At 55.5% G+C, this 24,972-nt stretch overlaps 1 protein-coding gene across 1 annotated transcript in view; it reads left to right on the forward strand.

Moving 5' to 3' along the window:
- The window catches only part of RADIL (Rap associating with DIL domain), a gene marked incomplete at its 5' end in the record, with an annotated part of 126,484 nt that overhangs the window by 90,143 nt on the left and 11,369 nt on the right, over positions 1 to 24,972 (forward strand). The window contains 4 exon segments of the mRNA XM_082644422.1: positions 12,297 to 12,544; positions 13,537 to 14,169; positions 16,182 to 16,219; positions 22,397 to 22,557. Coding sequence (XP_082500548.1) covers positions 12,297 to 12,544; positions 13,537 to 14,169; positions 16,182 to 16,219; positions 22,397 to 22,557 — 1,080 coding nt within the window.

Consider the following 24,972-nt stretch of genomic DNA (forward strand, 5'->3'; position numbering starts at 1 on the left):
ACAGAACAAAGCAAAAAAGCGGAAGCAGCAGGGCCCTGCACTAGCCTTCCCTCTTCCCAGTTTGCCTTGCCCAGAGGGAACCAGTTTCAGTTGTGAACTGTTCCTTATTTGGCATTTAATTCCACAACTTAAAGTAATACATTTATCCCACTACTGCTTGGTTTTTACATTTTGAGTGTGATCTAGTGACGTCTTCCATGAAGATGAGAATTCAGCTCTGTTCACCACCCCTCTTCTTTTTTTTTTTTTTAAGAAGATGTTTTCATCCCGGTGCGCGGGCCTCTCACTATCGCGGCCTCTCTTTTTGCAGAGCACAGGCTCCGGACACGCAGGCTCGGCAGTTGTGGCTCACGGGCCTAGTCGCTCCGCGGCATGTGGGATACTCCCAGACCAGGGCTTGAACCCGTGTCCCCTGCATTAGCAGGCAGACTCCCAACCACTGCGCCACCAGGGAAGCCCCCACCACCCCTCTTTTAAAACATCAGCTTCCCTCGCCCTGTCCTCTCAGGACAGCTGTAAATTTGTTTAGATTAGTAATCAGTGTTTACATTTTTAGGACCAGAGACAGCTTTTTACAGCTGAGGCCTGGTGTACACAAAGATTACCTTTCCTTCTAGTCCAGCTTCCAGTTTCTCTGGAATTAATTATTGGTATTATTTGTTTGTCCTTTTTCTTGGTACTTTTCACGAATTCAGCATTCCTCCACCCTCTGCCAGTATCTCTTCTCAAGATGCTCAGGTGTGTGGCTGGTTTTATCCAGCTTGGGCGCCTTCCGCCTGCTCAGGTTGGGCTGGTTGCTCTCGAGCCCCCTCTCAGCCGTCCTCGCCCTGGTGTCTCTGCAGAGGAGACCCCTGTCTCTGCTCCCTTTGCCCTGGTTCTTGCTTTACACCTGGTTTAGGTGGACCAGCTCCTCCCGTGGCCTTCTGGGAAAGTGTCCACGAGATGTGAAGTTGCTTGAAAGACCTTTGCTCCACCTTAATGCTCGATTAATAGCTTAGCTGGGCGTAGAGCTTTAGATGGAAATACTTTTCTCTCCTAGGATTTTGGAGGCCTCAGTCCATTCCTTTCAGCTCCCAGTGCCTCCAGGAGAGGCTGGGGCGTGTTGGGACTCTCACTCCTTTGGACTTAATCTCTCTCTCCTCCCTCTGGAGACGCAGGTAATTTCTTCACGCTGCCTCATTCTTCAGACTCACAGTGCGTGTCCTGGTTGGGCTGTGTTTGCACCCTTTCTGCTAGACTTTTGTTTTTTTATGTAAAAAGTGATGGTCGTATCTGTTATCGTATTTGTTTATAAAGCCCATATTCTCTTATCGTATTAAGGTTATTAAAATTTGCTGTTTGTATATTTTGACCCCTTACGTATTTTTTAATTTTTGGCCATGTTGGGTCTTTGTTGCAGTGTGTGGGGCTTCTCATTGCGGTTTGGCTTCTCGTTGCGGAGCGTGGGCTCTAGGCACGCAGGCTTCAGTAGTTGTGGCATGCGGGCTTAGTAGTTGTGGCACGCAGGCTCAGTAGTTGTGGCGCACGGGCTTAGTTGCTCCGCGGCATGTGGGATCTTCCCGGAGCAGGGCTCGAACCCGTGTCTCCTGCACTGGCAGGCGGATTCTTAACCACTGTGCCACCAGGGAAGTCCCCCCTGTCCCCCCTTATGCGTTTTTAACCTCTACTGTGTGTCAGACTTTTAAGCTAAAAACGCATGTTCTTCAGTTCTGAAAAATCACATCCCTCCTTGGATCACTCCTTCTGGTTCGTCTGTTATCCAGGTTCTGCGTCTCCTGGACCGACGTGTTTTCCGGATCTTTTCTCTCCTAGTTTCTCTTGTCTTCTTGCCTAATTTTCAAAGCGGTTTCCGTGGCTGTCTCTTCCAGCCTGCACGAGCGTAGGGAGTTCGCTGCAGGGCGGTGGGGCGCCAGGCAGCCGTGCGGGCGTCAGGCATTCTCAGGATGCAGCCTCCGGGGCAGGGAGGCTCCTCACTCTGGGCGAGAGACAGGAGGTGCTGACCTTCACGATAAAGCTGGTTCTCCAGCTTGTGGACCCGGGAAGGGGCGTCGGCGGCCCCTCCCATGTGGGTCCTTGAGGCTTGTGAGCAGGGGCGCCCGGTGGGCTGGTGTTGCTCGGTTCACCAGGATCCCCTCCAAGGGAGGGCTCGAGGCATCTCTGGGGAGTCACACGGGGCCTTTGGTTTCAGCTAAAGAAAATTCCTGCTTCTGCCACGCTGCTCTCTCGTTGGCATGGTTCTGGAAGGCTCTATTTCCACCTGTGACTGGCTAACAAATGGCCTAAGCATTTTATCTCCTCAGTTACCCATCACCTTAATTAGGTTATTAGTTCCTTCTAGAGAAGGCTGCTCTTCCCTGATTAAGGCCCTAATCGGCAGGAGAAGGTCCAAGTTTTACCACGGAAATAATGCTCCTTGGTACTTGAAAACGTGACTTCCCCCCACTTAAGAAAATAAGACATATTCATTATTGAAAATTTGGAAAATAAGGGAAAGTATTAGGTAGAGAGTAAAGATCACCTGTAAAGTCACCGCCTAGAGAGAATTGCTTTTAACATTTTGGTGCCTTTCATTCTTTTCTTACTGTTGTGTTACTTTTCTTACATAATTTAAATCAACCTATGTATGTAGTTATATATTCTTTTATAAACTTAATATACTTATTTACTCATATTGCAAACATCAAATTTAATGCCAGTGAATGGGTGGTGTGCCTCACGACGTCTTTATTGGAATTTTAGAATATTTCCCTTTTTTTTTCTATTTATGAGTAATGCTTATATAAACATCTTTGTACAGAAGTGTTTGATTCCTTTCTGATTATTTCTGTAGGATGGCAACTTAAAAGTGGAATTCATTTGCGGAGAGATGGCGACTTTTTCAGTATAGATGTGTCCAGGTCTAAGATGATGTAGTTGGCACTGTCCCGCTGGCTATTTTTAAATTTGGGGTGGACCAGTGCCCATGGGACCATTCCCATGGGCAGTTTCTGAGTGTGTCCGTCTCTCCTTATCCTCGCTGTGATTCCATCATTAAAGAATCTTTGCTGATTTGAAGGGAGCGCGTACCTCATCATTTAGCTCGCGTCTCCTTTAGTATTTGTGAGGCGGCGCAGATCTTGGAATGTTCACGAGCATCTGTTTGTCATCTGTACCTGCTTCTCACTGCTTTCCTAATCTTTATTTTGAAATACTTCAGGCACACAAGAAATAGATACAGCGTAGTGTAATGAACTGTTTGTGCCCCCGTGACCCAGCTTAAGAAATAAGATGTCACGGGTGGAATACAGAGGTTGTGGAGGGGACGCAGTCCCCTTGGAGGTGTTCGTGGCTCTCCTCCAGGCCCGTGGAGAGGAGGCTTGGGAAGCTTAGGATATCTGCATTTTGCCCGGGACTTGAACCCCTGGGCCAGTGGTGGGAAGGCGGACGTCGGGCAGCTCCGTGGGTGGTGGACAAGGATTTGTGCTGGGGGGACAGGGCCGGGTGGAAATGGAGCTGCAGAGCTGGCAGCGGGCAGTGGCCACTTGGGGCGCCTCCTCCCGGCAGCATCCAACTTTCGGAGTGGCTGGTGTGGGCAGTGTCCTTATTGCTGGTGGGAACTCGGGCCACACCAGCCTGTGGTCACTTCCAGGCGGCAGAGCCCTCGGCGGGATGGGCAGGGGGCTCCGGAGGCCACCCGGCGTGTCCTCAGGGTGCCCTCCACCTGGACAGGTATGGTGGCAGGTTGTGAGGCTGTGGACGGGTATGTAACTGCAGAAGAGACCGTGTGCAGGAAAGGGCAGAAGACCCGCCTGCTTGGGTCGGTAGGTCGTTACCAAGCAAGCCGCCGACCGGAGCCTCACTGCGGGCACACGCCCTCCAGTGCGCTGTCCCCCTGGGGTCACCCTGAGCTCCACCCTCTCCCTCCCCCTCGGAAGGAACCACCATCCTGACTTTGTAATGACTGTTTTCTCAGTTTCCTTTTAGCCTTATCACCTGTGCATTTTTGCCTACGAGAGTTTCACTTTGCCTGTTTTGAGTTACGCGGGTGGATTGACGTCTCCTTCGTGTCGTGCTTGTGGGGCTCACGCCCGCGCTGCTTGGAGCCGTGTCCCGCCATGTGGGTGCAGGGATGCTGAGCAACTCTGCAAATGGGTCTGGGAATCATGCAGCTCAGAGCATCCTGGTCCCTAAGTGTACAAGTCCCTCAGGGGTGCACACCTGGTAGGGATATTGCTGGACACTGAGTGTGCATATTTCTACTTTACCTGATGGGGTCAATCAGTTTCCTAGTTTACCATTTCACTGGAAACATCAAGTGCCTGGTCTGCTCTTTTGCATTTTCTATTGTTTGGTCTTTTTCTTATTGATTTGTGGGATTCTAGTCTTTTTTTTTAAATATATTTTTTAAAATATTTATTTATTTATTTATTTAGGCTGTGCTGGTCTTGGTTGCAGCATTCAGACTTCTTAGTTGCAGCATGCAAACTCTTAGTTGTGGCACGCATGCGGGATCTTGTTCCCCTACCAGGGATTGAACCTGGGCCCCTTGCATTGGGAGTGTGGAGTCTTACCCACTGGACCACCAGGGAAGTCCCTAGATTCTAGTCTTTTATCAGTGATACGTGTTATAATGATAATGATTTCCTCCCAGTCTGTGAGTTGATTTTCTAAACTCTACTTATCGTGTCTTTTGATGAATAAAATTGTTAATATAGTTGACTTTGTCGATTCTCTTCTTTATGGTTAATGCTTTTGATTCTGATTTGGTTTTGTCTCGTATAAGAGATCTGTCCCTGCCTCTGAGCTTGTAGAGATAGTCCCTGCATTCTCTTATGAAAGCTTTATAGTTTTGCCTTTCACATTAGGGTCTTTAAAGCCTGACTTTTAAAATGGAAATAAAATTCACATAACATAAAATTAACAATTTTAAAGTGTGTAATCCAGTAGCATTTAGTACCTGGCCATGTCATCTTGGTCTCTTATTGTATCAATACGCTATATTACAGTGATTCACTATTGTGTGTTAGATCACTCTTGCATTCCTGGGATAAATCCCACTTGAACGTGGTTTGCTACTGTCTTGGAGACTTTTACATCTCTGTACATAAGGGATATTGGTCAGTGGTTTTCTTGTGATGTCTCTCTTCTTTCTTTTATTGGACTTCATGAAACTGCAAATTGGTTTCTTCAATCAGTTCTGAAAAATGCTCACTTATTTTCTTTTCAGATATTGCCTTTGCCCTCTTCTTACTGCTCTCCTCCCAGAGCCATCTTTTTTTTTTCCCTGGCCGCGCAGCATGGCTTGTGGGATCTTAGGTCCCCAACCAGGGATTGAACCCGGGCCTTCAGCAGTAAAAGCACTGAGTCCTAACAACTGGATTGCCAGGGAATTCCCCCAGAGCTGTCTTTCAACGTGTGTGAGGCCTCTCACTCTCTCTTCCCTGTCTCCTAATGTCTTCTTTTTTCTTCCTTTTTTGGTCACTTTGTACCACATCCTAGACATTTTAGACTTGTCTTTTAGTCCATGGATTCTCTTTTCCGTTGTGTCTGATATGCTGCATAGTTTCCGTTACTGTGTTGTTTCATTTCTAGTTCTGATTGGTTATTTTTCAAAGCTGATGTTATTGTTTATAATTTCCTGTTCTCTACCTATATTTCAAGGCATGTTTTATCTCTTTAAACAGTGTAAGCATAATCTTATAATTTGTGTATGGTAATCTTAACATCTGATGTCCTCTTCTTTAAAAGGAAAATTTTCATTGAAAAATAGCGTGCAGACAGAAGCGTGCCCACGTTGTGAGGGTGCAGCTCAACGAGTTTTCAGAAGATGAGTGCACCTGTGTGGCAAGAACTAGAACATTATCAGAACACCTGCAGCCTCCCTCACACCCCCTCCTGGTCCTTGGTTATTGAGCCAACCTCTCTGACTTCTAAAACCATAGTTCAGTTTTGGCTCTAAGTAAATTTCCTATAAATGGAATCATATTATTTGTACCTTTGTTTTTGGCTTATTCTTGCTTTGAGAAGAGTCCATTCATTACTGTTGCTGTGCAGGATTCCGTTATGTGAATGGACCACAGTTGATTTGGTCGTCCTGTTGTTGGTAGACACTTGGTGTTTCCAGTTTGGGCCCCTTAGGAGTGATGCTACCGTGGACGTGTTCCTGTGCACGTCCCGTGGTCCCTCGTGTGTTCCTATCGTGTGTACACTGCGGAGTGGACTTGATGGTTCGATGGTAGGAGAAAGCAGCACACGGTGCTTTCCAGGCCGCTCGGGCCAGTTGACACCCCCCTCCCCCGGCAGTGTGCAAGGGCTCTAACTGTCCCACTTCCTCTCTCACACTTGGCCTGTCTGTCTTTTTCAGTTAAGCTTCCTTGATTTCTGTCAGTGGTGCTTTGTAGTTTTCAGTGACATAGCCTTGCACATTTTTTGGAAGATTTATTCCTTAGTTTCATGTTTCTTGACATTATTATAAATGGTATCTTATTTTTAAAACATACCCTTTTCTCTTTGTTTCTAGTATTTTAAAATAGTATTGAATTTGCATACTCACCATATCTAGTCCCCTTGCTAAACTCATTTGTTAATTCTAATAATTTGTCCATAGATTCTTTTGCATTTTCTGTATACACAATCACATTGTCTTGAAAATTGTCACAAATTTCTTTCTTTCTTTTCAATCCTACCTTTCATTTGTTTTTCTTACCTTATTGTACTGTCTGGGACCTCCAGGACAGAAGTGGTCGGCAGGCCTCCGTGTCGTGTCCCTAACTGGGGAGGGGGGTACAATATACATTATTTTTTAGAATTTTATTTGCCAATGGTAGGATCGATCCTAAAAAGCTAGGTAACATAGTCCCATGTCACTGCAGTCCCTTTGAAGGGTTTATTGTGAGAATGAAATGGAATTGAATGCAAAATACTCAATAAAGCCGGCCATGTAGCAGATAGATGCTGCATCCCCAAATGGTCCTTAGGTGGTTTGTCGTCGTCGTTGTACATTTCAAATACAAAAAACTTCAAATTAACGGCAAGGATTGCTTGATTAACTTAGGGCTTCTTCGTTCTACATCTTTTGCTAACCCAGAAAAGGGCATTCTAGTTTACAAGGACTTGTTTAAGGCAGGTCTGACCTCCCAAGTTTTGCAGTGGCTACTGCAGAGTTTATGTTAGCAGCGCCTCTCCAGCTGTTATCAGGGATCACTAAAATAGTCTCAATTCCCCCAATTTTAGCAAAATTCCCTAATGCAGGAACATTTGCCTCATCCGTCCCCGATGAAAACCACATCTCTGGGTCCTCCTGCAGCCCTGGTAGCGGGTGTGAGCAACAGGGACTTCTCCGAGTTGTAGACGCTGTTTCAAACCCTCTGATCCTGGGAGAGAAGAGCACACGGGGCCCGGAGGTAAAACCTGCAGCTTGAATTTATTGTCCTGAACTTACTGACGTTCAGGCAAAGAGCTGTGCTGCTCTTTCCAGTGCTGTTCTGGAGCCCACGACGGGAGCTCTGAGGACGACTGCCAGCTGCTTTCAGAATTAGTGTCCACCCCCCCACCCCCGCCCCCCGGTATCCAGGGTCCTTTCCTCTCTCCCCGCAGAGGGGTTGCCTGCACCAACACGGAAAACACCGTGTGGCCTGGGGTGTCCTCCCTCCACCTCTTCCCGCCTGCCCGACGGCTGCCTGGCCCAAGGAGCGTCTGATGGAGGGGCTGGGGGACCACAGATCTCTGCCCTGCAGCGTCAGCTGCTTGCAGGCTTGATTCCGGTGGCGGGAGCTGGAGCAGCTGCCGGGAGAGGGAAGCTCCGAGCCCCTTTCTTTAACCGCGTCCGTTGTGCAGGCCGCCACCGTCGCCTGTGTCACGGTTCCACCTCCTGCAGGTTAGGGCCCCTTCCCCAGTTCCCGTGTCAGAGACACAGTCCAGGAGCGGGCAGGAGCGGCCCTGAGCATCCAAGTCAGGGCCTGTGGCTTAACTGTGAGCCTGTTCAGGGGCAGCAAGGGTTGTTTCAGAATCTCTCCTGGTTGTGTTATCCTCCTGAGACGTGGGAAAGTGGTCATTGTGCTTCTGGGTCTGGGGCCCAGTGTTGGGCGGTAAGGTGGTCCCATGTTTGTCCTGGGTGGGACAGGACCTCTCCAGGTTCTGGTTACCCAGACCCCTCCTTTTTTTTTTTTTTTTGTGGTACACAGGCCTCTCACTGTTGTGGCCTCTCCCGTTGCGGAGCACAGGCTCCGGACGTGCAGGCTCAGCGGCCGTGGCTCACGGGCCCAGCCGCTCCGTGGCATGTGGGATCTTCCCGGACCGGAGCACGAACCTGTGTCCCCTGCATCGGCAGGCAGACTCTCAACCACTGCGCCCCCAGGGAAGCCCCAGACCCCTCCTTTTATTCCTCTACTGGGTGTGTTTCTGCCTTTTCACCAGGGAACAGATACAGGCCCAGCTCTGAGACGTGATGGGTTCGGGCCCAGACCACTGCAGTGAAGCCGGCACGTTGGTAAAGAGAGTCACAGGAACTTTTTGGTTTCCCAGTGCCTAGAAAAGTGATGTTTACGCTCTACTGAGGTCTGTTAAGGGTGCGATAGCATTACGTCTAGAAAAACAACGTACATACCTTAATTTTAAAATACTTTATTACTGTGCTCGCTTCGGTAGCACATATACTAAAATTGGAATGATACAGAGAAGATTAGCATGGCCCTTACGCAAGGATGACACGCAAATTCGTGAAGCGTTCCATATTTTTCCAATAAAGATGTTTAAAAATAAAATAAAATAAAATACTTTATTATTAAAAAAATGTCAAAACAATTACAAGAGTAACATCAAAGATCACTGATCACAGATCACTGTAACAAATATAATAATAACGACAAAGTTTGAAATGTTGCGAGAATTACCACAGTGTGACACAGAGACACAAAGTGAGCAAATGCTGTTGGAAGAAATGTGCCAATAGACTTTGCTCAGCCAGGGTTGCTGCAGACCCTCAGTTTGTAGCACGCCGTATCCGTGAAGCGCAGTAAGACGAGGTGTGCCTTATACAAGAGGGAAGGGGGGAGCCTTGTATCTGCCACCTTCCTGGGAACTGACAAACGTTTTAACCTAGAGAAAAGAATTAGAAATCCAAAACGCAAATAAAAATGGTAGGTGCTCGAGTATGTTTTCCGAGCGTTCCGTGGGTTTCCCTTTCTCCCCTTGTAGGTTTTCTGTAGACAGGGCACTGGGGGAGAGGAGTGCCCTGGCAGCGGTTCCTATCCTAGCTGAGTTCCAGAACCTTCTTGGGAGCTGTTACAAAAATGCAGATTCCGGGTGTCCCTCAGACCTGCAGGACCAGATAAACCTCTGACCTCGCTAACTCGGTCACCCCTAGTGTAGCGGGAAATGTCCAGGGCTGGGCCGTCTGGCCCAGCTCACGGGGAGGCGTGACCCAGAAACGGAGCGCGTCTCCTTCACCCAGTGGCAGGGCCGGGCGTTTTCCTCTAAGATGAGTAACTTGGCGTGTGAAATCACCGCCCTACAAGGCCTGGCCACTCCCGTCACGTTATTCCGTCAGCGCCACTTCCCTGTGGGCCAGGGCTTCTCCGTGGTGTGTCGCCGAATCCCCATCATGGTGGCGGTGGAGGGGCCGTGGGGACGGCCTTGCTCTGGACGCGGGCTCCACCGTGACGCCCCAGATCCAGTGCGCAGAGCCTGGACCACGAGGCTGCGGCTCTGCCTGGACCAGGCTGAGAACCCCCGGCTGCGCCCCGCAGGCCGCTGGCTTGTGGGGGACGCTGCCCACACGTCCCTCCCGTTGCCGCCCAGCCTCCATCCCAGGCTTAGGGAGGAGGTTCTGCTCAGAGCCGGGCAGACGCGCCCGGGGTTTGCGTGGCGTTGGGATGCGTGGATGGTGGTGGCGAAGCTGAAGTGGGGTCAGATGCGGGGCGGCACCCGAAGCCACAACCCTCCTCAGGACGACGGGCCGAACGGTCTCCAGCGGCCTCATCAGGCGCCCGCCCCAGGCCCCCAGCCCACCTCGGGGCAGCCGCAGAGTCCTGCACACGTGCGAGGACCTCAGAGTGTTTATGATTTTTACTTCACACCTGAGGACTTGCCTTCCAGAGTGGACATAAACATTTTTAATCACATTTATTTAGAGTTTTAAAAAATAACCCGAGTAAAACATCACAGAGTTATCCGTAAAGCATGTCCTATCACGTGCAGTACGTGATGTCACACAGGTTCCAGTAGCTCCAAGACGTTACGTAATGTTCCTCCCCGGGCTCAGACCCCCACCTGACAGCGGCCATTTCTTGAATTTACTGTGTGCCTTTTCTATCCGTTTTTAAAAACAGCTTTACGTGCACATATATGCACACCGTGACCAGTATGCAGTGGGGTTTCATGTGCTCTTTTCAGCATGTAAACAGAGGTCCCACACCCTACCCACTGTTCCCCATGTGCCTTTCCACCCGCCACTGGGTACAGGCTGGGCCCAGCTTTCCCTGCAGCATCTCTGCCCTGTGCAAGGATAGTCCCGGTGGAGGGTTACGTGGGGTTCAGGGGCCTTCCTTGCTCAGGCGTCCACCCGTGTGCGGGTCCTCGTGGCTGCGCTGCCCTCAGGGTGTGCACGGGTCTGTTGGCTGGACCTTGTGGGATGCTCTGCACGCTGGCCGTGCTGGCCTTGGCGGCCCAGCGGCCCCGGCTTTGAGCTGCCGCCACGTCCCTCCCGACAGCCCTGGCCCTTCAACCCTGAGGGCCCGTGGATGAGCCCTGGGCGCTGTTCCAAACTCCCCAGGCGGCCCCGAACGAGGGCGGGGTGAGAGCCCCTGCTTTAGCCCGGGAGGGGTCATCTGCCAGGGGATGCGGGACCCCAGCTGGAGAAGTGGTGTCCAGCCGGCCGAGAGCGCGCGCCTATGCCAGTCTGCTGCAGTCCCAGGGACGCTGGCCCTGGTCGCTCGGGCCTCGTCCAGGGCCTCTGGGGGCCCCCGGGAATCGAAGAGGAAAGGGTGACCTTCTGGGCTCTGCTGCTGCCTGGGAGCCCAGCACTTGTGCAAGGTGGTTCTGAGGTGCGTCCTCTCCTGCAGCCCCGTCCTAGGGGGAGAAAAAGCCTGGGCTAGAGCGTCGTTTTGGACTGGTTTTTAAACGTCTTCTTCCAGGCAGGGCCCCTGCTTGTGCCGTGATGCCCCAGCCATGAGAGCGGGGTGTGGGGCTGGTGAGGCTGGGGGCTGCCTCCCCGCCTGCCCCCACCTCTGTTCCTCCATCCCTGCCTCCTGCCCTCGCCCTCCTCCTTCCCCTGACCCGCCCCTCTTCCCCCCACCCCTTCCCCCCGCCCCGCTGCCCTGCCTGACCGTCGCTGGCCCAGCTCTGCAGCAGGCGGCGAGCAGCGGGCGCCCGGCACACAGCTCGCTTTGCGGCTGAGCGGCCTCCCTCCTGCAGCCCCGGCTCCCTGTGGGCTGCTGGGGACTGGGCTTCCTTCTCCTTCTGGAAGGCAGGTCGGTCTTCCCGGGCGCCCTCGGCCCCTGCTTGCCCACCTCACTTCCCCTGGCTTTGTCTGGTTTTGTTTGGAAGGGTTATAGGAAGGGATGCTGCAGACAGAGGCTGTGTGGGGGGCCCTGGGCAGGGGGCTCAGAGGGGAAGGCCTGGGTCGGCCGGGGAACGGCGATGGTGACAGGAGGCTGGCCCTCTTGAGTTCCACGTGGCTTCTCAGCTTTCACGCGGCATTAGTTTAAAAGAGTGCTTCCTACGTGTAGAAGGGTAAGGCTTTCGTGGGGTGTGCACGGGTGTGCGTGTGTGCATGTGTGCTTGTGTGCATGCATGTGCCTGGCCGTGTTGGAGGTGCCCCGGGAAGGAGCAGCCGTGTTCTGGATAGAGACCAGCGGCCCCGTGGGCTGGAGTGACGCGGTGAGTCGACTGCTTCCTCCTTGTAAAATGAGGGGCAATGATGAACGGTTGTCATCTAATCCGCACACGCATGCACACGCGGGCTGCCAGGACGGGACAGGGGATGGGCAGGTTTTGGGGTCAGCGTGGTACCCACGAAGCCCCCAGCATGCCGACTCTGCGGGGGTTGAGGCTGCGGTGGGCTTGGCATCCCACGGGGAGGCCATGGTGCTGGCTGGTCTCGGGGCTGGGATGTGCCACGGGTTCCTATGGGGCGTCTGGGGCCTCGGACGGCCGGGCTGCCTGGCTCTCGGGGCAAGCCCCGGAGGAGCCACGGCCTTCCGAGGATGCGGTCTGCGGGCAGAGTCCCGCGGCTGCCTGCAGGCCTGCTTGTCGGAGCCGTGACCCGTGTTAGGAGCGGCCTTGAGCCATCTGTTCACTCTGTGCTGCTTCTGCCGCAGGGATAAACGCCCAAGCCCGGAGACTGCAGCGGAGCCGCGCCAAGGGAACCCCAGCCCCGGCTGCGGGGGGAGCTTGGAGCCCCCCTCCACCCCGGCTGCGCCGCACGGTCAGCGAGACCAGTCTGGGCGCGGCCATCGCCCCGCCGTCCGCCGCCTGGGGCCCCGAGGAGCCTGGCCAGGACGCCATGCGCTGCTCCCTCTACGAGTCTCCTCACCTGCTGCTCCTGCAGGGCTACAGCCAGCAGCACGTGAGCGCCCCTCTGCTGGGCCCGAGGCGGTGGGTGGGGCGGCGGCTTGCAGGGCACGCGGGAGGCTCTCAGCTGGACGCCCCTGCCCCTCTGGTCCTTACCGACCACGTCAGCGGGGGGCTTGGGGGGGAGCACCCCATTGGGCCCGCCCTAGACGCTGGAGGAGGGTGGCGGCTTCCCCGTCCTCTGCTTCCAGAACATTCTTTCGTCCAGGCTGCAGTGGGCGGCAGCAGGGCCTTGGGAGGGGGTGCCCCAGCTCCTCACTCACCGATCCCAGCCTGGGTCTTACCTGGTGCTGGGTCCCCTTCCTGCCCAGCCTGGCGGGCCCCTGGGGAATGGCCCCCGTGGGCTGGGGCGCAGGCCTCCCGCGGCCTCAAGCGTGTGCGGGGCGGCTTTCTCTGAGGAGTCCCCCAGGCCCCCGCCCCACGCCCGCATTTTATACCACGTTTGTCGGAGGCCTCTTGGCCTGAAGGGTCTCGCCCTTGGCAAGCCCGCCGACCCTGCCCGTGCTGCCGCCCCGGGGAAGTCTGCTGTTCCTCCCGGCCTCTCGCTCACCCGCGTGTCCCCGCTCCCTTTCCTGCTCCACCTTCCCCGCACACTGTGTGACCTCATCAGGGCTCTGCAGCTCAGGTCCTGGGAGGTATCTTCCCTCCCAGAGCCGGCGCAGCAAAGGAGGGGCACTTCCCCAGCTTGTCACTGTCAGCTGGTGGAGCGGGCGGGCCTGGCGTGTCTGTAGACTAGTGTCCACGTCCAGGTCTGCCCTTGTCTGGCCTCTCACGTCTCGAAGCTGGAGCCCCCCTCCGCCCCCCCGGGCGTCTGGTGTGCCACCGAGGCTGCTCTGGGAGATGGGGTGGGCGCCCAGTGTGGGCAGGCAGCGGGACAGGAAGGGCTCCGGGGGGGCGGGGGGGTGTGCTGCCCAGGGCGGCTTAGGTACCAGGGATGGAACTGCCCGAGTGGCGTCCTGCCCCTGAGGTCTGGTGTCTGCGTTTCAGGACAGCCTGGTCTACGTGCTCAACCGGGAGCGGCACACAGTGGGCCAGAGGACCCCCTCCAGCAAGCCCAGCATCAGCCTCTCGGCCCCCGACATCCTGCCCCTGCACTGCACCATCCTCAGGCGCCAGCCGTCGGGCCGAGCGCAGGCGGGGGCACAGCTGGTCCTGGAGCCCATCCCCGGGGCGCCCGTTTCGGTCAACTTCTCGGAGGTGGGGGGCCGCGCCGTGGTGCTGCGCCACGGGGACCTGCTCTCCCTGGGCCTGTACTACCTGCTGCTGCTGAAGGACCCAGCGCAGGCCCAGCCCCTGCCCGCCCAGGCCCTGGCCCGCCTCCGGGCCGTGCCGGAGAGCTGTAGGATGTGCGGCGCCCCGCTCCGGGCCCGGGGCGCCTCAGTCTCCGCGAGGCCCGCCGCCCCCCGGCCGCGGCCGCTGCACCTGGAGTTTGAGCCCGATGTGGAGGATGCGCTGCTGCAGCGGATCGTGACGCTGGTCGAGCCGGGCGGCGACGACCACAAGCTGACCCCCGCCTTCCTCCTCTGCCTCTGCATTCAGCACTCGGCCACCCGCCTCGAGCCGGGCTCCTTCGGGCAGCTCCTGCTCAAGATGGCCAAGATGATCCGAGAGACGGTCTGGGTCAGTGGTGGGCAGGGGGCCGGGGGGGCGGTTTGCTGCCGGTGGCCTCGGCCGGGAGAGGAGCTGGTGGGAGCTGCGGCCCCCTGGGTGGAGGGCGCGAGCTCCCCCTTGACCGAGACCAGCCCTCGTCGCTGTCGGGCGAGCAGGATAGGCAGGGCCACCGAGGGAGCTGGGGTGTCCGCTGAGGGTTCGGCTTCGTGAGCTTCAGTCCTGTGTCCCTCCCCACGGCCCGGCCCTGCCGGTGCCCAGGCGGCCTGGGAGCCCTGCGCTTTCTGCCCGGAGCAGGTCGAGCCCCTGCCGACACCCCACTGCAGAGCCCTTGTCGGGTGGTGGGGAGGGGCGGGGCACAGGACCGGTCAATGCTGTACACTGAAACTTCGCCCAGGACGGTCTCTGGACCGCGGCACCACACACGTCCAGGCAGAATTCCTTGCTGGGAGGCTGACCCCTGCACCGCAGGATGTTGGGCAGCATCCCTGGCCTCCCCCCTCTCCCCCACGGCTGGCAGCACCCCTCCCCTCACCCCTCAGGGAAGCGGCTTCAGGCACTGCCAGACGTCCCCTGGGGCCAGAGCACACGGCGGGCAGCCCCCCCATCCTCTCCTGCCCCTCCAGGGGCTGGACTCCCTGGGGACCCAAAGAATGGCTGGTAGTTACACGCAGTCCTTCAGAGAGACCCCCTTAGTCTCGGCCGTGCTCACCCTGAGGCAGACGTGGGAAAAGGAAACCAGTTGGCCGTGTAGATGCTGGATAGATTCCTCAGATTAAAATCCGCAGTTAAAACGTTTGAAACTTTTTAAAAGCAAAAGCTATCCTGGCCTGCCACATCCAAAGGTTTGTGCAAGCGATCTGTGTGCACCGTGCGTATCTGAGCCACGTCCCCCAGCGTCCCGAGTGGCATTTGGTGTGTGTGGTCGCTTCCCCTCTGTGCAGCTGAAGTCCGTGCAGTGTGGACCGAGTGGCCTGACGCTTAGAAGCTCTGAATTTCACATGAATCACCGTCCTTTTCCGAGTCTGCTCTGTGCCAGACACTTACTAGTAATCAGATGCTGTTGGACTTAATTCCCACAACCACCCTGACGGTGTAGGTGCGGTGTCCCACGTCACAGCTGAGCACACCGGGGCAAGGAGGGTGCTGGTGACTCCGGGCAGAGAACCGGATCCCCCCGAGCCCGAGTGTCGTCCCTGGCTCCCCCGCCGTGCACATGGGATCAACCCTGTGATCCCCCTCCCCTGCCCCTGTGCAGGCTTGGAAACAGGCTCGTGGAGGTGGGACCCCCTCACCCCAGGTCCTGGGCCCGGGTGTCCCCCATACGGCTTCCCCTCTGGGGTGTGAGAAGTCTGTCTAGAGCCTTGAGGTTCATTTGTCTGTCTGTTTCTCGGGGCATCAGCAGCCTCCTCTGCATCCCCCTGTGCTCACGTGTCTCGTCAACTCAGGCCGACGTGAGCCTCTAAGAGAACCCGTGAGGGAGTCTCAGGTAGGACCACGCTTAGCCGGATAACGTCACTAAAGCAAGAATGAGTTCTTGATTAAAAGGGACAGAAAATGTTGGCTAGACCTGAGTCCCTGAGGGGACGTTTAAACATACTTGTGTGTACTCAGGCCCACGTGCGTTGCTCCGCGTTACTCGGGCCGACTTTTAAAAGTGCATCTATGAAGCTTAACCGTAAGAGTGTTGCTAGAACGTTCATTCTGACATTTGTCAGATGTTTGACCCATCTTTACCGTCCCCTAAGTGGCCGGCTGTTACGTAGGAGAGATGGCTGTGAAATAGTGCTCTGGTAGGAAACGCGTGGTTCGTACGCGGTGACGGAATGCCAGGAGGTCAGATCAAATGGAAAGAAAGCAGTCTCCCCAGTGTAGCTTGGAGCGAATCGCCCAGTACGGGCCGCCCGGAGCAGTGATGCCACGTCTCGTGTGGACGAGAGCCTGTGTCAGTGGTGTCCTCACTGCACGTTGCCCGTGCTGTCCTGCTTGTCTCATCTTTGCTTTTTTCCCCTTTATAATTGTAGGAGAAAACCAAAGAACTCGCCGAGAAGCAGGCGCACCTGTAAGTACGGCCCCGTCTTCGTACCTGCCCAGCAGGCCACTGGTTCCCCAGGAGCTAAGACCCAGCCCCCCTCACCCTGCAACCTCTGGGGTCAGCTCTGTGTCTTTCTGTCTCAGGGTGGCTCTTTCCATGTCTGTAGTCACCACCCCGGGCAGCTCTGTGTCGGGGAGGTCTCTCCAGAGCATCTGTGAGACGAGTGGGCTCGACCCTCCGGGAAGCCTTCTCCTTGCCCTCCCGTAATTGCTGTGTTAATGCGAACCTGCTGCTTTGGGGGAACGGACGCCTCCCGGCGTAGAGGTGGGGCAGCGGGTCTCCGCTGTCCAACGTCGGTTTTCATAGAAAGTACGGCTTCTACTCTTACGCGCCGCTGGGGGGACTTGAGGAAACCATTTGGCATTAACAGTAAAGATGTGCGTATCCTGGGACACCCCCCGCCCGCCCTTGAGCGGACACCACCGAGAGCCGCCTTCGCAGAAGGTGGCGGCGGCACCTGTGTGTGTGCTGCAGACCCCTAGCCACGGTGAAGGCGTGGAGGCCGCAGCTGTCCGTCCCCTTGAAGGAACCTGCACACGTGGCGACAGCCCGAGCAGACGTTGCCTGTGGTCACGGCCCGTCGTGGACGAAGGGCTCGCGGGGCCTTAAGTCATGCCGCGGTCCACGGGGTTTGCCTCATTTCTGTTTATGTGAGGATGACACGTGAAGAAGATACTCCGTTTATAAAGCACGTGGTTGCTGTCCGTGCTTGTGGGGTATCGTCCGCCCGTGGTCCTGTAAGCCAGCGGTCCCCAACCATTTTGGCACCAGGGACTGGTTTCATGGCAGACGGTTTCTCCGCAGACGGGGCGGAGAGTGGGAGATGGTCCAGGTGGTGATGAGAGCGACGGGGAGCGGCAGGTGAAGCTTCGCTCACTCGCCCGCCGCTCACCTCCTGCTGTGCGGCCCGGGGGCTGCGGGGGGGACCGGGGACCCCTGCTGTAAGGGAGTCGGGAGGAAGCACCATTATCCCCTCCTTCCAAAGTCGGGAACTAGAGGCTCAGAGACGGGAAGCCGGGGTCTGAGCAGCGAAGCTCCCGCCGGGCTGAGTTGAGCGGAATCCCCGTCGCTCATGGATGTGCTCTGTTGGCTGCCGCCCTGCTCGAGGGTAGTGGGTAGCGGGGTGCTGTTACAGGCCAGGCCCTGGGGGGGTGCCCACGGAAGACAACCTACAGCTGGAGGGACCAGCTGAGGCCTAGGCGGCTCGGAGGAGCCCTGCATCCTTCAGGTTCCACATGGGAGGGGAAGTCCACGTGAGGGAGCTGGCCTCACCCCATGACAGCTGTGGCGGCCTCACCCCCGGCTTTGCTCCCAGATGGGACAGCCCTGTCCCCAGGGTGAGGCGGGCCTGGAGGGAGGAGCACCCGGCTCTCGCCCTGCGCCTGTCTGCTGGGGCCTTGGCCCTTAGACAGGCGGAAGCAGCCCCTCCTTCAGCAGCTCCTTGTGTCATTAGGGCCTAAAAACAGCCCTGGCTCCATCCCAGCGAATGCTTTTTTTTTTTTTTAATTATGAATCACTTTCAAAATACAGAAGAGTACAGAGTGTATCTGTTACCCCTGAACCCACACCTGAATTGAATATGCTTCACATTTTGCCCCATTTGCTTCGTCTGTCTTGCGTGCTTCTTTTAAAATTGTAAGTGGCCGTTAACTTTTCCTGAACGCTTTTTCCGCGTCTGTGATCGTCACACATTTTCCCCTTGAATCTGTGAGTGTGGGTCCTACAGCAGGAGGTTTTCTGAACCGTGATTGGATTCCTGGGATCGAACCTCTCATAACTATTGATTTTGTTATTAGCAAGGTGAGATGCGGTTTGTTGATACTTTAGGATTTTCCCATCTGAATTCATAAGTAAAATTGGCCTGTGAATTCATTTATTGTTTTGTATCGTCCTTGTCTGATTTTAATGGCAAGGTTCTCAGAAATGAATTGGGCGGCCTTCTCTGCTTTCAGTTCTCTGAGTCGACTTGTCTGAGGGTGAGGACTGTGGGCCGCGGAGGTTTCCTGGAAGCAGCCCAGAAAAGCATCTGGGCAGTGCCTGTGTTTGCTGATTCCATTTCTTTTAAAGTTTATGGTTTATTTAGTTTTCTGTTTCTTCTTGTGTTGATTTTGGTAAGTTTTGCTTCCTAGGAAATTATCTATTGCCTGTGTTTTCAAAGTTATTGGAATAAAATTGTTTGTTATATTCTCATAGGACTTCTTTCATCTCTAATATATTTATAGTGATATCGCCTTATTTAATTCCTGTTGTGTTCCTATTTTTTTCTCTCCCCACCCCCTTTGATTTATCTTCCCAGGCATTTGTCTGTTATCATCTGTTTAAAAGAACCAATTTTGTTGTTTGTTTACTTTTTCTTTGATTTCTATTCCATTTACCTCTTTATTATTTCCTTATCCTTGCATAATTTGTTTTAATTTCTTCTTTGACTCATGAATTGTTTAGAAAGTTTTTTGAAATTTTTTCATGTTTATATTTACCAACAAAAATGTTTTAAATTTTATTTTCAGTAATCATAATAATATATTATTAATAATAATTAATATAGAAGAGCAATACTTTCTCTTGTACAGGTGTCCCAGATGATTTTTATTTTAAAAAATTTTTTGGCCGCACCACGCATCATGAGGGATCAGTTCCCCAACCAGGGATCGAATCCGCGCCCCCTGCCGTGGAAGCGCAGAGTCTTAACTGCTGGACCACCAGGGAAGTCCCCCAGATGATTTTTTTAAAAATTTATATCAGAACGTCATTGATTTGATTTGGTTTATTTTTATTTATTTTACTGTGGTGAGAATACTTAACATGAAAGCTATGTTCTTAAGCTTTTTTTTTTTTAAAGAGCTAGAATGACAGATTTCTTTTTTTTTTTTTTTAAGAAGATGTGGGTAGGACTTTATTAATTAATTAATTAATTTTTGCTGTGTTGGGTCTTCTTCTGTGTGAGGGCTTTCTCCAGTTGTGGCAAGCGGGGGCTACTCTTCATCATGGTGCGCGGGCCTCTCACTATCGCGGCCTCTCTTGTTGCGGAGCACAGGCTCCAGACGCGCAGGCTCAGCAGTTGTGGCTCATGGGCCCAGTTGCTCTGCGGCATGTGGGATCCTCCTGGACCAGGGCTCGAACCCGCGTCCCCTGCATTAGCAGACAGATTCTCAACCACTGCGCCACCAGGGAAGCCCTGCTCTTAAACTTTTAAGTGTGCAGTATAGTGTCGTTAACCGTAGGTACACTGTCGTACAGCAGGTCTCTAGAACTTGCTCATCCTGCATAATTGAGACTTTGTGCTCATTGATGAGCAGTTCCTCTTGTCTGCCCTCCTGCCCCCACCCCCTGGTAACCAGCACTCTACTCGCTGATTCTGTGAGTTTGACTGTTTTGGGGTCTCTCATGTAAGTGGAGTCACACAGTACGTGTCCTTCTGTGATTGGCTTATTTCACTGCACATCATGTCTTCAGGGGTCACCCGTGTTGTTGCATGTTGCAGGATTTCCTTCTTGATTTAATGCTGGATGATGTTCCATTGTGTTATAAACCAGACTTTATTCATTCATTCATCCGTCAAGAGACCTTCAGTCTGATTCCACATCTTGGATATTATGACTAGTGCTGCCGTGAACACTGGGGTGCTAATGTTTCTTGGAGATCCTGATGTCAGTTCTTTTGCATAAACACCAAGAAGTGGAATTGCTGGATCATAAGGTAGTTCTAGTTTTAGTTTTTTGAGGAACCTCCGTACTGTTTTACACAGTGGCTGCACCAGTTTGCATTCCTACCGGCAGCGCCTAAGGGCTCTGATTTTTCCACATCCTCACCAGTGCTTGTTGACTCTGGTCTTTTTAATGAAGCCATTCTGACAGGTGTGGGGTGGTAGCTCCTTGTGATTTTGACTTGCATTTCCCTGATGATTAGGTATGTTGAGAACCTTTTCATGCTCCTCTGGCTGGCCGTCCACTTTGGAGACATATCTATTCAAGTCTTCAGCACATTTTTAATAGGGTTATTAGTGGTTTGTTTTCTGTGTTTTTTGTGTTTTGCTTTTGAGTTGTAGGAGTTCCTTATGTGTATTGGGAAGTTCACCCCTTATCTGATATGTGGTTTGCAAATGTTTTCTCCCATTCCGTGGGTTGCCTTTTTATTCCGTTAGTGGTTTCCTTTGCTGCACAGAGGCCTGTCCGTTCGATGGAACCCCACTTGTCTACTTGTGTTTTTATTGCCTGTGCCTTTGGTGTCATGTCCCTGAAATCGTCGTCCCTACTCGGTGCTTGCCTGGATGGGTGGGCCAGGCCACCGCGCCTTGTTTGTGCCCCACGGTACGGCAGGGCTGGCCGGTGGCACGTCCTCAGCGCTGACCTCACTGGGACCCAACACCAGAGCTCCACTTGGCAGGAGCTGGTGGATTGTTTTTCCGTGGAGGCCTGTCTGTCCCGTTGAGTTCTGGGTGGAATCGAGAAGGGCAATAAGTGTTGAAAACAAGATGGAGCTAGGCTCTGACGAGCAGATTCAACCTTTTTTGACGACATAAAGCTCTTGGTGCGTGCATGTGTGTGTGTAATTCAACCAGCGAGGAGAACGGATGAGAGGAACAAGATAAGCAGTGAAAACAAGGAGATGCGTCTGAAGCCCGTCCCTCCCCAGGAGCAGGACAGAGGGAGGTCATGTTGTCTGTGGACAAAAGTGAAGTTACGTCAGAGAGACAACAAACTGCGGGCGCACGGAGAACGTGGGGAAGGGAGCCCGAGGCCCGTGGGGCACGGACGAGGCTGAGGCCGCAGCCCTCCCAACACTTCCTCACCAGCCCTGCCACTGATACGGCCCCTCGGCTTTTCCCGTGGGCCTGATCGCCAAGACCCCCGGCACGACGGTCACTGCAACAGCCGGAGTCCCTGAGCTGCTCCGGGTGCCGGCAAGCCCTCCAGGCAGGATGAAGAGCCTGGGGACAGCGCCGTCCTCGCAGGATGCCCACAGATGCCTGCCTTGCTCCCCGGAATCCGCCAGTAAGAGGCACAGCCCAGCGTCACCCCCAGACAGACCGAGTTACCTCTGAGTGGTTTGATTTGCTTGTCAGTGGATCTCTGCTCACCTGTCAGAGCACCTGGCAGGTGTGGTCAGGGACCCTCCGGTGTGAGGATGCTCTCAGAATGCACTGCCCACAGACGGGCTTGCTGCCGGGATGAGGAACCGTGCCAGAGAGACACGGACTGGCATTTAGATGGAGGAATCGCCCGGAGCTCTGCTCACCGCACCCGCCCCTCGGCCTCCCCAGGAGGCTGGTGAGGATGGCGCGGTGGCTTCTGTCACATTGCAGGTGACTCGGACACCAGGTCCTGGATGCTGGCGGCTGGGGCCCGGGAGACGCGGGAGGAAGGGCTTGAGATGGGCGGAGCTGACCTCGCAGGCTGCCATCGAGGGAGGCAGGCAGCCCCCACGTGCCCAGTGTCCCCTGGAAAGGGAGTGCCACGGGCCCTCTACCCCAGGTGGCCGTCCCCCAGGGTGGGATGGGATTGGAGGGCCGGGAAGGGCCTAGCTCCGTGCCGCCGCCTGGGACCCCCTCCTGCCTCGCTCTGCAGGGGACACGAGCTCCCCTGCCCACCGCCCGGCCCCAGACACGGCCAGGCAGCCTCCGTGAGTGGGGTCGTTTGTGGGTTTTCTAACGGTATCTCTGAGTCTTCCAGCAATGCCCGCGATCCCTGCCTCCTGACGCTGCCTTAGCCCCCGTCTTCCGCCTCCTGCTATGATGAGGTAGCACTTAGCTGCCCTTGTCCGATCACCACCCCAAGCAGCTGCGCCTCTGCTTGTTTCCTCTGGTAGTTACGTTCCTAACTTAAGACGCCCGCCCTCGTCTCTCCTGCTCTTGAGTTCGAGGGGTGATTCCCGTTGCTTGTCCGAACGGTCACAGCCGCTCTGTTCTCTGATTCTCAAAGAGAAGATGTGAAAAGAAGCCATTTACCAGAGTCTTCTTCCAGCGTGGCCTCGGGCGGTCCTTCCTGTGAGGGTTTGTAGGCGATGTGCCTCTAACAGGTTATGGATCTGAATCCAGTTCCCAGCCTGACGCTGGCAGGCTGACAAATCGTGGTGGGTTTTTTGAGCGCCCGCGGTTCTCACGCACAGCGGCAGGTTCAGCGTGACTCCTGGTCTCTGTCTTGGCAGCCAGGAGCCCCTCTCCACGGCCAGCTTCACCATGGCGGGCCTGGTTCCGGACCTGCAGCACATCCTCTTCTGGATGTCCAACTCGGTTGAGCTTCTGTACTTTATCCAGCAGAAGTGCCCACTGTACATGCAGAGCCTGGAGGAGGACCTGGACGTCACAGGTACAGCCGTGCTGCTGCTCCCAGGTGGTGAGCGTCCCCGGGCCGGCTCAGGGGAGAGGTGGCCCCCAGAGCAGAGATGGGTGTGTGTCGGGGGCGTCCCCCAAGAGGGAGGTGACCTGCTGGTCGGGCTAACCCGGTGCCTCTCATCTGTGACGCGTCGGCGCTCTCTGTCCCCGTCATTTCATGCAGCCCCACTGTGTTCCGCCTGGTGGGGGCCCGGGAGACACAGGTTACTCACTGCATTCTCTCAGCCCTTGGCCGCCAGCCCCTCCAGAACGCACCACAATCTCAGAAAGGAGGTGCGTTGCTCGTGAGAGTTACGAGACTGTGCGACGCGTGTTGACTTCAGAGAGTAAAACGTAGGAAAACGTTCCTCGTAGAGCTGATGCAACGCAGCATAAAGCACTGAAAACGCTCAGTGAGAGAGTGACTCTGACTGGGGCGATCTAGGAGGGCTTCACGGAGAAGGTGGCGTTCGGCCAGGCCCTGAGGGGGTGTGAGATGTCAGCTGGCGTGTGTCTGATGGGGCCGTGGTGGGTCCTGGCACGGAGCCGGGACGGAGCAGCGGGGCTGCGTGCAGTGGGACCGGGTGTGGCGGCCGTGGACCAGGGCCTGGTTTCACCCCGTGCGGCCTCGCTCTGCTCTGGGAGGACAGAGCCGCCCGCTCCGCTCCTCCCATCCGAGCGGGTGTGCGGCCCCGCCCCGGGGGCCTGGCTGCCTCGGGGAGCCGCGGGGAGGCTGCGTGGCAGGATGGGCACGGCTGTGTCTCCCGGGACAGGGGCTCACAGTCGGCCTGAGGCCCTGGGCCCTGCTGGTCCTCCTGATGCTGACCGGCTAGGTTCCTAGGGGAGGGGCCCGTGGTGGCTGCCGGCGCGCGGTCTGGTCTGCCCGGGGAGCCGGCTGCGGAGACGGGGTGGCGGGGCCGAGGCCCTGGGGCGTCCTGGCCAGGCCTGGGGAGACGGGGTCCGCCTACCTTCCTCTAGTCAGTTGTGGTTTCTGAGTCTTTTCTCCCCACGACTTCCCAGGGAAGGGGCGGTGGGGACTGTCTTGGGCTCCCAGGGCCTCCGTGGATACGTGGCAGAAGCAGTGTCTCCCCCGTGCCCCAGGGGTCATTCGTTGCAGGCCCGCTGGCCTGTTGCTCCCTCCCTTGTCCCCTTGGGCAGACAATGTGAACACCGTCCAGTAGGCCCCCAGGATGGGGCAGCTGCTGTCTGTCCACCGGGCCTGGGCTGGAGGCAGACTGTCACCCACCTTTCCCCCGAGCGTGACGCGAGGACCACACCTCCCGAGGCTTCCTGTCACCTCTCTCCCCAGACCCTGCTGGGCTCCTTTCGGGGGGCAGGGGGGGTGCCTCCAGCCGCCCAGGACGAGACCGCAGCGCTCAACGGGCCCTGAGTGGAGGGGACTCTTGTGCACGCGGTGTCGGCCGGTGAGCACCTGGCCTCTGGCTGGTCCTTCCGTGCGGAAGCCAGGAGGCCGGCACAGGTCGGGAGACGGCACCCCGTCACCCCGACTTCGGGCACAGAGCTCACAGGCGAGTCCTGCCGTTGCCCCCCCTTGTCTGGACGTATTTCAGACACTGTTGAGGGGCTGCAGGCCTGGGGTTAGCGTGTCCTTCACAGGGACCCGGAGTCAGGCTGATTTTCATGAATAAAGCTGCTGGGGGGCTCTGCTCTTAGGAAGATATTCTTGGTCCAAGGCCCAGATGTCCGTGTAGCCCAGTTGACGTTGGAAGAGTGAGCATGTGGACGGCTGGGGTTCCACCTCTGCCCGCCCCGGGGACCGCAAGGGCTGGGGAAGCCACAGCAGGGCCTGAGCATCCCGGAAACAGTGTCAGGCGGTGCAGGTTCTGGAGAGCTCAGAGGAAAAAACCATTAGCCAGGGGGCGAAGGAAAGGTCAGAGTTGGCGTGTTTGGCCTCCTGACCTTCAGCAGGAAATATCTGTGGGAAGAATTCTAAAAACAGAGATGTCATGTCCTGAAAACTGGAAAAAGCTTTTTCTTCCCCAAACAACCTTTTCTGTCTGAGGCTCTTATCCAGGAAGCCCATTCACATGGGAAGATAAAAGATTAGCCCATCAGGGGGGATGTTTATTTATTCATTTAAAATTCTCCTGAAAGGCCAGGGGGCGGTCCTGAGTCCTGGGGCCTCGGGAGGGAGCGGGGACGGGAGGGAGCGGGGACAGGCCTGGGTCCTCTGACAGGCGCGTGCGGGCGTCAGCTGAGTCGGAAACCCCAGCAGAGCCTGCGCCACGGCTAGGAGGGTTTCAGGGGATTTCTGCGGCGTCTGCTGGGAGCCGCCCGTGGTTTTGCTCTGTGGGTCCCCAGCCTCCTCCCTCTCTCCAGAGCTACCGGGCCCACATGAGGGGTGTCGGTCTCCTTCTCAGACAAGCTGGCGCCGTCAGAGCCTGCGGCC

This window comes from Mesoplodon mirus (assembly GCF_964341445.2).
Source record: "Mesoplodon mirus genome assembly, chromosome: 15".
Lineage (NCBI taxonomy): Eukaryota > Metazoa > Chordata > Mammalia > Artiodactyla > Ziphiidae > Mesoplodon > Mesoplodon mirus.